The 13,453-nt window shown below is 47.6% G+C and overlaps 1 protein-coding gene across 5 annotated transcripts in view; it reads right to left on the bottom strand.

Moving 5' to 3' along the window:
• The window catches only part of IL17RE (interleukin 17 receptor E), a 46,575-nt gene that overhangs the window by 5,794 nt on the left and 27,328 nt on the right, over positions 1-13,453 (bottom strand). For all 5 annotated transcript variants that reach the window (XM_084840657.1, XM_084840656.1, XM_084840658.1 and 2 more), the window contains exons 9-14: positions 10,943-11,130; positions 9,686-9,733; positions 7,671-7,716; positions 2,458-2,609; positions 2,228-2,296; positions 362-413 (exon numbers count right to left, since the gene is read on the bottom strand). In XM_084840657.1, the coding sequence (XP_084696783.1) occupies positions 362-413; positions 2,228-2,296; positions 2,458-2,609; positions 7,671-7,716; positions 9,686-9,733; positions 10,943-11,130 (555 nt within the window). The remainder of the gene's footprint in view (positions 1-361; positions 414-2,227; positions 2,297-2,457; positions 2,610-7,670; positions 7,717-9,685; positions 9,734-10,942; positions 11,131-13,453) is intronic.

Below are 13,453 nucleotides of genomic sequence, written 5' to 3' on the forward strand. Positions count from 1 at the left end.
CGCATTCTCCACCTCTGCTAAAGTTGAAAGGGAAGGGATTCTACCCATGACTGTGGAACTTTACCATCACATCAACCCGCCTTGAGGATTTCATCCTAATTTCTCCAAGGCAGTCCTGATGGTTCACTAGTTTGAACAAAATAGCTCCTGCTCACAAGGCTGATAAGCGATTCATGCACTATAAACAAGGCCTTGAACGTCTCCCGCCCACCTCAGCAAGGCCTAGCTCTGGCCCCCTCAGTCTTTCCAAGGAGGACTATGGAGTACAGGGCACAACAACCGCTCTCCATGATGGGACCAGGCACTGTCCCTTTGATGCATCCCATTCCCAACCTAATGTGGCAGCGGCACTAAAACTTACCATCTGGGCACAGAAGCTGTTTGCCAGCAAAGTGCACATCAGAACGCCAGACCTGACAACCAGAAAAAGAGAGAGCGTGGGACACTTGAACTGGACTTGGGGCTGATCTACATGAGGGTAGCATGTAGCACACTCCCCAACCTGTTCTCCTCATGCTATTTCTGCCCTTATGACCCAGATTTCTTGAGGTGGCTTTTATAATGTTTGTTTTTAAGTCTTGCAACCTTAAGTATTCTGCGGTTGTGGTTAGCATGTGCCCTATGAGTTGGAATTGTGTGTGATATAAACCAACACAATGAAGCCTCCATAACAAAAGGGCCCCAGACTAGATTCTTCCTTGGGTGTGTTTCCATGCTATCAGCTTCACCTGGCTTGCAACTTTGTCACGATGTTTCTCCAATCACATCTGCTCCTTTTCCAGTTTCCACAGTGCTTAAAATCCTGGCTTATCATCGCTGTAGCCTGGTGCTCTGTGCTGTTTCCACTGAGCTCTAATCAAATTATTTTCTTGATGGCTGGGTGGCATCTGGGTGGGGTCTGATTACCTCATCCGTGTTCCCGCCTCCTCCTGCTGCTGAGTCCTCCCCTCCCTTCTGCTCCGCTCCAGTTTCCTCCCTGCCTTCCACGCCCTTTCCCCCCCCTTTAAAGTGAGTTTTAAATCGCAATTGCACTTTAACGAAGAGGAGTGAAAAAGCAAAGGCGCAGTTGCACATTAACAGGCACTGCAACCCTTCCCATTGTTCCCGTAGTGTGCTGCTCTAGTTATGACTTCTCCGCACTATTATAAGTCACTGACAGAAACATAGTTCCGGGTGGGGTGGTGGGATTGGAAGTGAACGTCACTAGACTGGCAGGGGCTGCTCAACCAATCAGAGAGGTTCCCCCCATCCAGGCTCTACTCCCCTTAATGGCAATCTCAGGAACAAGCCTCATTGACGACAATGGGAGTTACTTCTGAGTAGACGTCCCGGACATATGCCCGATTCTGCCCATTTTTTTCCCCTTTCCCTCTAATACGCAGACCCCCCCACATCAGTATCTTGCTATCACTCTATCACTCAATCGTGAAATAGCACTAACATGCAACTGCGCTATCGCGTGATAGCACAAATACATTAGAGCTGTTTCGCGATTGAGTGATAGAGTCATAGGCAGATACTGACATAGAGGGTATGCATATTGATGGAAGACAATTTGAGATAAACCTAATTTTCAGGCTGTAGTGGGAGTATTTGCCTGCCCGCGATAGCAGGCTTATACACACTAGTGTTCTAATGCTTATTTTCAATGATGTTTCAAAAGTTGGTCCCTCAGCATCCTGCTCCAAAATGGCGATGAAACTTCCGGAAAACAGGCAAAGGGAAAGGGTGGGTCACTGAGGTCATGGGCAGGTGGGTGACACACGCACAAGAGCTGGGCTACACGCCCCATGGGCAGGACTATGATACCAAACCCAGTGCAGTTGTGGAAACAGGTCAGTAATGGAGCTGAAGTAAGCTGGAAAAGTCAGACTATAACAAGTCTCAGAAGAAGCGTTTTTTCTGAGGTAAAATGCAGGGCTGGTGCTGAATGGCCATGATGTCATGGAAACACAGAGACATCACTGCGCAGCCAGGTTGGAGTAAATCGCTAGTGGAAACACAGCCCTTGATGATGTACTGCATTCATTTGCATATTTTGCTACTGATGTAGTTGGTTAGTGAAATTGGTCTCTGGGATCTGTAGCAGCCCAACTTGCTGCTAAAAATTGTTCACTTCTCAGCTACATTATCTGTATGCTGCCCTGAGATTTTAATGAAGTAGGGCGGGATACAAATGTTGTAAATAAATAAATAAGCAATATAAGAGTCTGAACCTGGTCCTTACCAGTACACAGCTCCTCAAGGCCCGCCAAGGAAGGATAAGGTCCAGATCACCCAAGGCTGATCCCTCTGGCTGCAAAGAATAAGCATGACTTAGATTCAAGGCCCACTCCTCTATTATCCTCTGTGTTAAGTGCAGCCCATTTCCCCCAAACTGATTCGCCCATCAGTTCTTCCTGAACACCCCCCCATTCCCCTTTCTACCCCCCCCCTTCAGATACAGTAGTCACTTACATGGGTGATGGTATAGACAGGAGGTTCAACCTCACACTGGCTTGAAGACTGCTGCCGGCATAAGGCTGAACTGAAGGATGCTGGGATGCGGGAGCGGAAGTTTAAATGGAGCTGCAAAAACATGACACTTAGAGATACGTTCCAGGCGGTGTCTAGAAGGGAAGAACAGCACAGGGGTGTCCTAAGAGCTCCAGTTATAGGGGGTAGACTTATTTGGTTAGGGGTTTTTTTTAAGAGTAATGCAAACTCAGTGACCCATATCTTTGCTGAATCCCAATTGTTATGCGTGTATATATTGGTACTCTACCATCAGTTAGGCTTAAGGCAGCTTTTACCATAAAAATAATACATATTCTTACTTTAAAGCTTGACAAGGCTTGGGACTTGGTTACATTAAGGACTACCTTCTGCCATATGTTCCTATATAGCATGGAGGGGCAAGAGAGGATTCTGGAAATCCTCCTTATGTATAGCATGGAGAGCAGTTTTTTAACCTCATGCTACACATCACCCCCCCCCCCCGAGAACTATAAGCTTGCTACAAGCAAAACAATTTCCTTCCTCCTCCCCAATTTTCCCTTTTTCTCTTCAACTGACACCCTCAACATTCCATAGATCCCAGAAGCCACTGAGCAGAGATTTCTTGGGCTGCTTGGGACTTTTAAAAACTTTCCTTTTTCTATCCATTTCCAAACTAATCTAGTTCTGCATACCTGTGGAGCCCCAGAGTATGCAGAAACCATTAACATTTTTGGGTGGTGGAGCACCATTTCACTTTCAAATTGATACGGGACCACCCAAGTTCAGTATTAGAGGGAACAAGTGGGACCTGCAATGGAATGTTGCAGTGTATCCTTTTTCCTAAAACGAATGCTCCTGGTCAGGGTTCCAGCCAAGCATTCCCTCTCGGGAGGGCATTCCACTCTTCTCCTGCCCCATTCCATTTTACTTTTCCAGCTGTCACTCTACATTCCATGGCTACTGAACATGTTCAGTCCTCATTGGGCTGTTCTGGTTTTTATGGCCTCCTTATGTTGTTGTTTGTAGTCCATGAACCTTGGGGTTCCCCCATGCGCGTTCAATTCCTTAAGAGTCCTGGTGGCACTGACCTCCTTAGTTTGCTTTTAGAAGGAGTGTTGATATAAAACATATATAACGTAATTACATTAATTAATTATTTCTTCTTTTCTCTCTGTGTGCGTGTGCATTTGTATACACATGTGCGTGTGCGCGTGCGCACACACACACACACGAACCAAAGAGCCTTGCTGGATTAGACCAAAACCCAGCAGCCTGTTCCCCACAGTGGCCAACCAGATGCCAGATAAGCAGGACATGAGGGCAACTGCCCTCTCTTGCTGTTGTTCCCGAGTGACTGGTATTCAAAGGCATGTTCCTCAGACCTCAAAGTACAGCCATCACAACTTGTAGCCGCTGATAGCCTTATCCTCCAGGAATTTGTATAACTGCCATCTAAGTTGGCAGCCATCACCACACCTTGTGGCAGCAACATCCATAGCTTAACTATGCACTGTGTGAAGAAGTACTTCCTTTTGTCTGTTCCGAATTTCCCACCATATAGGGTGACCCTGGGTCCTAGTATTATGAGGGAGAAAAACCTCCATCCACTTTCTCCACATAATGCATAATTTTATATGCTTCCATCTAGAACCTCAGAGCAAGGATTATACGTAGGTCACATGGGTCTTCTTCTTTTTTTTAAGGGGAGCGGGGGAATGGCAAGGAAGCCATCTGCTCTTAGGCATCCCCAGGGGTAGTTCAGTGCTGCACAGCATAATGTCTATTCTGCATTTCCACAATTTTGCCACGTGTGGGTGCAATTGAGTTTCAGTGTTAACAATGCAAACACAGCTCTTTCAGATTATAGGAGAAAACAAGTTACAAGCCCTCTCAAAACTAGCCAAGGGCATTCAACTTTTTAAATCCCTGTAACAAACTCTCCTGTTTTCACAAAATAATTTTTTTGGGGGGGAGGGGGGAATACTTTGTCTCAGTTTAACTGGCCACAAACAAAAAGGAACTCCTTGCTTTCAACAGTTCAATGTTTATAGACAACACATTTTCTACTGGTTAACTTGGGTTATGTATTTATATTAACATGTATTTTTATTTATTTATTTATTTATTTATTATTAAATTTATTAATTGCCCATCTGGCTGGTCACCCAGCCACTCTGGGCGATGTACAACATACAATAAAAACAGTTTAAAACAATAAAATTCTACAATAAAAACATTTTCTAAAATACCCTAACCCACCCCAAATGCCTGCCTGAACAACGTTTTTAATGCACGACGGAAGCTCATTAAAGAGGGGGCATGACGGAGTTCCCTAGGGAGGGAGTTCCACAGAGTGGGGGCCACCACAGAAAAGGCCCTCTCCCTCGTCCCCACCAGTCTAGCTGTCCTGGCTGATGGGACAGAGAGAAGGCCATCCGAGGCTGATCTTGTTAAGCGGCCTGTCTGGTGCTGCTGGAGGTGCTCCTTAAGATAGGCTGGGCCGGAACCATATAGGGTTTTAAAGGTCAAAACCAACACCTTGAATTTGGCCCGGAAAACAACTGGTAACCAGTGCAACTCCTTCAGCACTGGAGTGATGTGATCCCGCCGGCGGCTGCCTTTAATCAGGCGAGCCGCCGCATTCTGTACCAGCTGCAGTTTCCGAACCGTCTTCAAGGGTAACCCCACGTAGAGCGCATTACAGTAGTCTAAACGAGAGGAGACCAGGGCATGTACTACTGATGGGAGCAGATGGTCGGGAAGGAAGGGGCGCAGCCGCCATATCAGATGGAGTTGATACAGCGCTGTCCGGCTCACAGCTGATACCTGAGCCTCCATGGACAGCTGGGAGTCCAAAATGACCCCCAGGCTGCGGACCTGGTCTTTCAAGGGTAGCCGTACCCCATTCAACACCAGGTCAACATCCCCCAGCCTCCTCTTGTCTCCCACCAAAAGTACCTCGGTCTTGTCAGGGTTCAGCTTCAGCCTATTCCTCCCCATCCAGCCACTCACCATCTCCAGACATTTGGACAGGGATTCTACGGCCAACCTTGGTGAAGATTTGAATGAGAGGTAGAGCTGCGTGTCATCCGCATAATGATGACACTGCACCCCAAACCTCCTGATGATAGCCCCCAGCAGCTTCACATAGATGTTAAATAGCATCGGGGAGAGGATGGAACCCTGTGGCACCCCACAAGTAAGTGGCCACGGGTCCGAAACCTCCTCTCCCAGTGCTACCCTCTGGTACCTGCCAGAGAGGAAGGACCGGAACCACCACAATACGGTGTCCCCAATGCCCAATCCCTCCAGGCGGTCCAGGAGGATACCGTGGTCAACGGTATCGAAAGCTGCTGAGAGGTCGAGGAGAACAAGGAAGGAGCATTCACCCCTATCCAGAGCCCTCCTCATATCATCTACCAAGGCGACCAAGGCCATTTCTATCCCATGCCCAGGCCTGAAGCCCGACTGAAATGGGTCTAGAGAATCAGTTTCTTCCAAGTGTGCCTTCAACTGCACCGCCACCACCCGCTCAATCACCTTGCCCAAAAATGGCAGATTTGAGACTGGGTGAAAGTTGTTCAAAACTTGAGGATCCAAGGAGGGCTTCTTTAAGAGCGGTCTTATCACTGCCTCCTTGAGGGCTGATGGCATCACTCCCTCCTCAAGGGAGGCGTTCACCACCGCCTTGATCCCCTCACCCAGTCTCTCTCTGCAGCTCATAATGAGCCAAGATGGGCAAGGATCAAGTAAGCAGGTGGTCGGCCGTACCGATGAAAGCACCTTGTCCACTTCATCAGGAGGAAGAAGCTGGAACCGATCCCACAAAACCGGTTTGCCACAGGCCGCCTCTTGCTCACTAACTGTATCCACAGCATGCAGAGTAACACACCTAATCTGATCAATTTTATCTGCAAAGTGCCTTGCCAAGGCCTCACAGGAGGCCTTAGAATGCTCCAGTGGTTCCGGAGCCACAGGACCGACCAGGCTCTGGACCACTTGGAACAGCCTCCTGGGACAGCACTCTGCAGACGCGATGGAGGCAGCATAATATTCCTTTTTTGCTGCCTTCACCGCCACGTGATAGGCTGAAGATACAGCTCTAGCCCGTGTCTGATCGTCTTTGGAGCGAGACTTCCGCCACCAGCGCTCTAGCCGTCTCACCTCCTGTTTCAGAGCTCGTTACTGCGGATTGAACCATGGTGCAGTCCGAGCCCTGTTCAGGGGGAGACGGCGTTTCGGAGCCACCTGATCTAATGCCCCAGTGATTGCGGCATTCCAGTCACCCACCAGGGTCTCGACCGAGTGGCCGTTGGCATGCCCCAGAGAATCCCCAAGCACGTTCAGGAATCCATTTGGATCCATAAGACGCCTGGGGCGGACCATTTTAATGGGTCCTCCACCCCTGCGGAGGGGTTGTGGAACCGAGAAGTCCAACGTCACCAGATAGTGATCTGACCATGACAAGGGGGTGGTGGATATACCCCCGACTATTTATAAATATTTATATGTATTTACAGTGACTACTGGGTTACTGCCAGCAGCCCAGTCACAAATCTCTGCAAAACAACATCAGCTGAGCAGGACTCTGTCAAGAATACAAAGGTTAGTATTATTTATTACATTTCTATGCCACCCCATAGCCAGAGCTCTCTGGGCAGTTTACAGAAATTAAAATATTAAAATACAATATACATTTACATGAAAGCACACAGACAATATACACAAACAACATAGAACTAAAAACAACTTTGTTTTTAGATTAAAACTCATCATGTGCTGCCAAATGCCTGGGAAGATAGGTCTTAACCTGGCGCTGAAAAGATACCAATGTTGGTGCCAGGTGGGCCTCATTGGGGAGTTTGTTCCACAAATGGGGGGCCATTACTGAGAAAGCCCTCTCCCTCCTTGTCACCTTCTGAGCTTCCCTGGGAGGAGGAACCCAGAAGAGGGCCTTAGATGCTGAACATAGAGTTTGGGTAGGTTCATTTCGGGAGCGGCATGCTGTCAGGTATTGTGGTCCCAAGCTGTGTATGGCTTTATAGGTTAAAACCAGCACCTTGAATTAACTCGGAAGCATATAGTTGCTTGCAGTATTTGGGAATCACCTGCTTGTCCTATTTCCCTCCCCCCACCCCCACCTCCCCGTGGTACCAGAACAGAGGTTTGCACTGTGCCTTAAGCAGACTCACCTCTCTGGTGTGGGCATTCAACATGGCTGCTGTTCCTGTAGGAAAACTGGAGAGGACAGAGCAAAGTAATTGGAAGAGTTATGACTGGTCATACAAAATCCTACCCTTTATACTTACAGAATCAAAGGACAACAAAAATAGAAGAAGTTCTCAAGTACAGCCCCCAGCCTTCTTCCAGGAGGGATATGCCAAGTATCTGCCTTGCCACTCCTCCAGTGATGGACAACCTTAAATATAGGACTTGAATGGAATACACAAGACCATCTAGCTCAGCCTTTGCCAACCTGGTGTCTTCCAGATGTGTTGGACTGCAGCTCCCATCGTTCCCAGCCATGCACTGGCTGGGAATGATGGAAGTTGATGTCCAACACATCTGGAGGGTACCAAGATGGTGAAGGCTGAGCTAGCTACTGCCTCTTGGAACAAGCCCTCTTCAACTAGTCCAATCAAGTTTTTGTCCAACCTGCTCTTAAGGCCTCCAGTAACAAAGATTTTATAGTGCCCCTGAAAGCAACTTTTTCCAGTGCTCCAGTAGCCATGCGCCTAGACAGTTCTTCCCAATGTTCAATCCAAATTTTGTGGCGGCAGTTTGAGCCCATTATTGCTCATCTAGAGCAACCTCAGCTGCAATAATCCTATGCATACTTCCTTGAAAGTAGACCCCACTGATGATGCAGTGGGACTTACTTCAGAGTCAGCATTATGACTGCACTGCATATACACCCGCCTGCCTTTGGACAACCCTTTATGCTTTTTGAAGACTTATAAAGTGCCTGTTCAATCTCCAAGGCTTTCAATCTCCAAGGCTGTTCAATCTCCAAGGTAGGATCATCTAGTCCTACCCCTGCTCGATGTTGCAGGATGCAACTACAGCATCCTTGAAAGATGCTGTCCAGCCTCTGCTTAAATACCTCCGGCAGAGAACCCACCACCTCCTAAGGCAATCTGCTCCACTGCTGAACAGCTCTCATCGTTAGGACATTTCTCCTAATGTTTTGGAAAAATCTGCTTCCCTGCAATTTCCCATTGCTTGTAGTCCTCCCCTTGGGAGCAACAGAGGACAAGTCTGCTCCACCTCCTGAATGGCAGCCTTTCAAACATTGAAGGCGGCTAGCATGTCTCGCCTTAATCTTCTCTTCTCCAGGATAAACACACCCAGCTCTTTCAAATGTGCCTCATAGGACTTTAATTACTGTCGGTTACAAGTGACCAGGCCTGTGTGTCCACGACAAAGGAAGGAGAAGCTAATGGAGGAGTACCGGATTTTTTTTTTTTTAAGGAATCGGCTTTGCTGTGAGCAGGGCTCCACGAGCAGATTCTCCGGACCAGTAAAAATCACTTCACAGAATGGTGGGGGTGGGGGTTGGAGTGAACATCATCTGACTGGCAGTGGCTGCTCAACCAATAGGAGAGGCTTCCCCCCTCTCCCCCGCTTTCTCCTTTCCCCTGAAAGTCCAGATGCACCGGCATTTCAGGAGCAAGCCTCGTTGCACACAATGGGAGTTACTTCTGAGGAGACACTAATGGGAAAGAGACGGAAACTAGCCCCCATTTTAATACACAGGATCTCTATAAGGAAGCAATGAAATAGTTACTTCCTAAGGCAATGAATCAGAGCCTCCAGATCACGCTTAATTGCACTTAAGGAATTGGGCTTCAATATGTGTCAACTGAAGGGCTTCTCTGTAATTTCTGTGGGCATTCAGAGAGCAAGCCTCATTCAGCACAATGGGAGAAAACACCTTGACTGGAGTCATGGTGAAAGGCACACCCCTGGGCAGGGCTAGCATACCCAAGCTAAATGCAGGGGTTGGGGCATACAACAACTATACTGGGGAGAACCTGACCTGAGGAAAAGAATCAGGCTTTAAGCAGTCTCAGGAAATCCGTTTTTTCCCTGATAAGCTCTGGGGGTGGCTGCTAGATGGCCACGACCCTAACAACCTCAACACACAGCCACCTCGGAGTAAATCGCTGGTGGAAACACCCTCTAGGTGTGTGTGTATATGTCTTACCTTGAAGCAGAGCTGAGGATGCACATCAACCTCTTTAAGGACGTACTCCTAGAGTGAGAAGAACGGGTCAGAATAGTGGATGATTCTTCTCTCCTGTAGCAACTCCCACAACCCAATAGGCATATGGCTTTCCTGAAAGCAACAGTCCGTCTTGCCACAGCCTCACGCACTTGTCCCCAGTGTAATGAAGGGGCAGTCAGCATGTATTCCTGCTACCAGTGACAAAGCATTTAATATACTCTAAGGAAAAGGGTGTTTAACCTCTTTCAGCCTGAAAATTCAATTTTGGAGAAGCTCTCCGTGGCTGCATTCCAGTGGTGGGCGGGGCCAAGGGGTGTATTGGCCCCAGGCCTGTAACCAAGGCACCTGTAGTTCTAGAGGGGCCTAGAGATCCATAATGCTCTGCTTAGGTTCATTATTAGTGCAATTCCCTTGCTAGTGGGCCTCTGAGCATGTGAGATGAGTCAAAGGTTGATAGCAGCCTCAGCACATTCCATGCTAATGAAGGCTAGTATCTTATCAGGGCCTAGTATGTGCCTGGGAAGTGAGGCTATGTTTATGCCAAGCTGCAGGTGTCTGTAGTGAGAAAGCTCTGTTTCCCTTCTGACCAAGCACTGTTATGCCTATGCTGGGAACGAATGCTAATTAATGCTTGCTGTTGTCATGCTGCCTCACTGCTAAAATGTATGGTATAAAACCCATTTTACCCCGTGGCTCTGGGTTCAGAGAAGCTGTCTGATCCAACCACTGGGTACACTTGTGCGCTGATTGTACTCAATAAAGCATCTCCTTGTAAGGAAACCTGGATCTGATTTATCACTACCTTGGCACCTCTAAATTAAGAGTTCGAAGCCTACTGCAGGGGCAATACAATGGGGTGGGGCCAAAAATGCAAAATGTACCAGCATATTTTAGCATAAAGCTCTTATGGCCAGTAATTAAGCCTTAGAGGAAGAAGCATTTGCCTCCACATGTGTTGGACCTCAACTCCCATCATCCCTAAGCAGCATAGCCAAGTTGGGGGAAGGCTGCCTTAGAACCTGTCTGGTTAGAGTATGTTCCACACATCAGCCCTATTCTCCCCTCTTCCTGTTTCCTCCAACTACCCAGAAGATGGACTTTGTAAGCCCACTGCTAAATGAGGTCTCCAAATCTGGAGCAGTGGGTTCCTAGAATCGCCCACCCTAGAATCACCTCCCAGTCACCAGACCACAAAGGCCACCTTCTCCTCATGCCATGACCACCCTGTCCCTTCACCTGGTCCAATATCGTGACTGTGGAATTGGGAATATCTTGACAGGTTGCTCCTGAAGCAGCAGTTTTCTTCCAGCAAAGGGAAGCATTGGGATGAAGTGAACAGCGGCCAATCAGAGACATAGCCATTTCAGCCTTGTCACTGATACTGTAGTCGTGGAACTGTGTTGAGGACCACAGATCTGGACCATCTAGAGAGGCAGGAAGGGGAAAAAAATAAGATCAGGAGAAGTTTGAAGTCCTGAACAGGTACTGATTCCCTATAGTAGGGGTGTGGAACTTCTTTCAGTCTGAGGGCCAAATTCAGTTTCAGAGAAGCTCTTGAGGGCCACATTCCAGTAGTAGGCTGGGCCAAAGAAAAAAAGGATGGGGCCAAAAATATACCATATACCAACCTATGTTAACTTAAATCTTTTATGGCCTGTAATTGAGCCCTAGGAGAAGCATTTTAACCTTTCAGAATAGGGGAAAAACTGCACAAAAGTCAGGAAGCCACCAGAAGATGGGTGCTTAGGGGAAAGGGGTGTGGCCTTCTGGGGAACTGCAGAGGGATGGATTTGGCTCCCAGGCTTGAGGTTCCCCACCCCTCCCCTGCCTTACAGACCGATGACACACACAGGACCTTATGCCATGCCTTCGTTCCCCTCTCCTGTTAAGAGAATACTACCCTTCCTGATGCTTAATCTGTAAAAAGGGAGGAGTCAGGGATCAACTCCCCCTTTGGGGGAAACACTTTATCTGAAGCCACGGGTGGGGGTCTGTTTGCATTCAAGGGACAGTCTTCTCTCCATCCTGCCTGCATGTACAGTAGTAAGCAGCCTAATACATGGAAGGGCACAAATTGAGTACCAAGGCTGGACACAGGCTTTGGAAATGGATTTCAGGATCTGATGCAAGCAAAACCCCGCTGGTAAACACTGATGTTTCTGCTGTTTTAATGCTTCTGCTGTTGCACTTGCTACAAAAAGGTCAGATAAACCTAAGCAGGAAGGAGGATGTTATATTCTCCTGGGCAGAAACAGATATGGAGGAGAGACTGAGCTTATTCTTGTATGTGTGTATATTCACTCTTTCCTTTTTATCCTGCTTGCTTTAGGTCCACAAAGTCGTTAACAGAATAAATATTAAAATACTCCAATATCCAATCCAAATCAAAACATTACAACACCTCTGATACAGTTTTAAGGTCAGCTCCAAAAATATGTACTTGCAGAACTGTCTTCCCCATGTGGTGCCCTCCAGATGTTTGGACTAGAACTCCCATCATCCCCAGCAGCATAGTTGGTGGTTAGGGAGGATGTGAGATGTCGTCTAAAACATCTGGAGGGCACTGCAGTAGAATATAATTTATCCAAGAAGCTCAGGGTGACATATGTAGCATTATCCCATTCTATCTTTGCAATAGTCCTGTGAGTTGTCTTAGACCAGGAGTGTGTGACTTCTGGCCCTCCTGATGTTTTGGCCTATAACTCCCATGATCCTTCGACATTAATTATGCCAGCTAGGACTGATGGGAGTAGTAGAGCAAAACATCTGGAGGGTCACAAGTTGCATATCCCTGTCTTAGGCTAACAGAAGTGACTGGCCCAAGGTAACAGAGGGAGCTTCATGGCTAAGCAGGAATCTGAACCCAGAACCACTTGGTCCAAGTTGGCCACTTTACCCACTACATCACACTCAGTTTCTTTAGACTGACTGCTAAAATCTCTCTTAAATCAAGCAGGCACCTCTAGCAGAAAAAACAACAACCCCTTTATACTCCGGCAAATGCATTAATATTCTATGTAAGGCATGCTGGGGCAGAGTCCTAATACAGATTTAATAACTGAGCCAGAGATCAGCGTAACTCTAACAAAACAGGAGGTTGCATTCTTTCACTAGGGTTGCCAACTGACCAGAAAAAACCCAGCCTACCCACTCCAGTGCCTTTAACTGAAGCTTGATGTGCAGAAATTAGCAGATAAGCATTTCATGGCCAGAAGATACTCAATATAACTTGTAAATGTCTCTGCACATCGAGGTGCTATTAAAAACACAAGAGTGAGGCCAGTATGTATTTATTATTTGTATTTATTACATTTCTATACTGCCCAATAGCCAAAGCTCTCTGGGCTGTTCACAAAAAGGCTGGCAACCTGATCCTCCACACTGGCCCTTACTACTGCCATCCCCTTCTCCCCCCTCCCCCCCCCAGCTGAGCCCTTGGTAAAAGAAACGGCATTGTTGCCATAAGCCAGCCTTCCCCAACCTGGTGCCCACCTGCTGTGTCACACAGCCAATGGGAATTATGGGAGTTGCAGTCTGATACATCTGGAAGGTGTACTGCATGCACCTGCTAAATATCTAGTAAATGGTCCCCTTAAGAGAAACGTCTATGACTCAGGAGGCCAACTCCTTGGAGAGCTGACTCTTGGATGTGGCTGGCTAGAAGGTAGAGGAGTGTGCAGCAGGCCAGTAGGCCTGGTTTAGTAAGAAATGAAGTTTGTTATATTCAGCTACCCCTGCTGAAGCCTC

This window comes from Heloderma suspectum, chromosome 2, assembly GCF_057233095.1.
Source record: "Heloderma suspectum isolate Gila_16-S chromosome 2, 16-S_ref, whole genome shotgun sequence".
NCBI lineage: Eukaryota > Metazoa > Chordata > Lepidosauria > Squamata > Helodermatidae > Heloderma > Heloderma suspectum.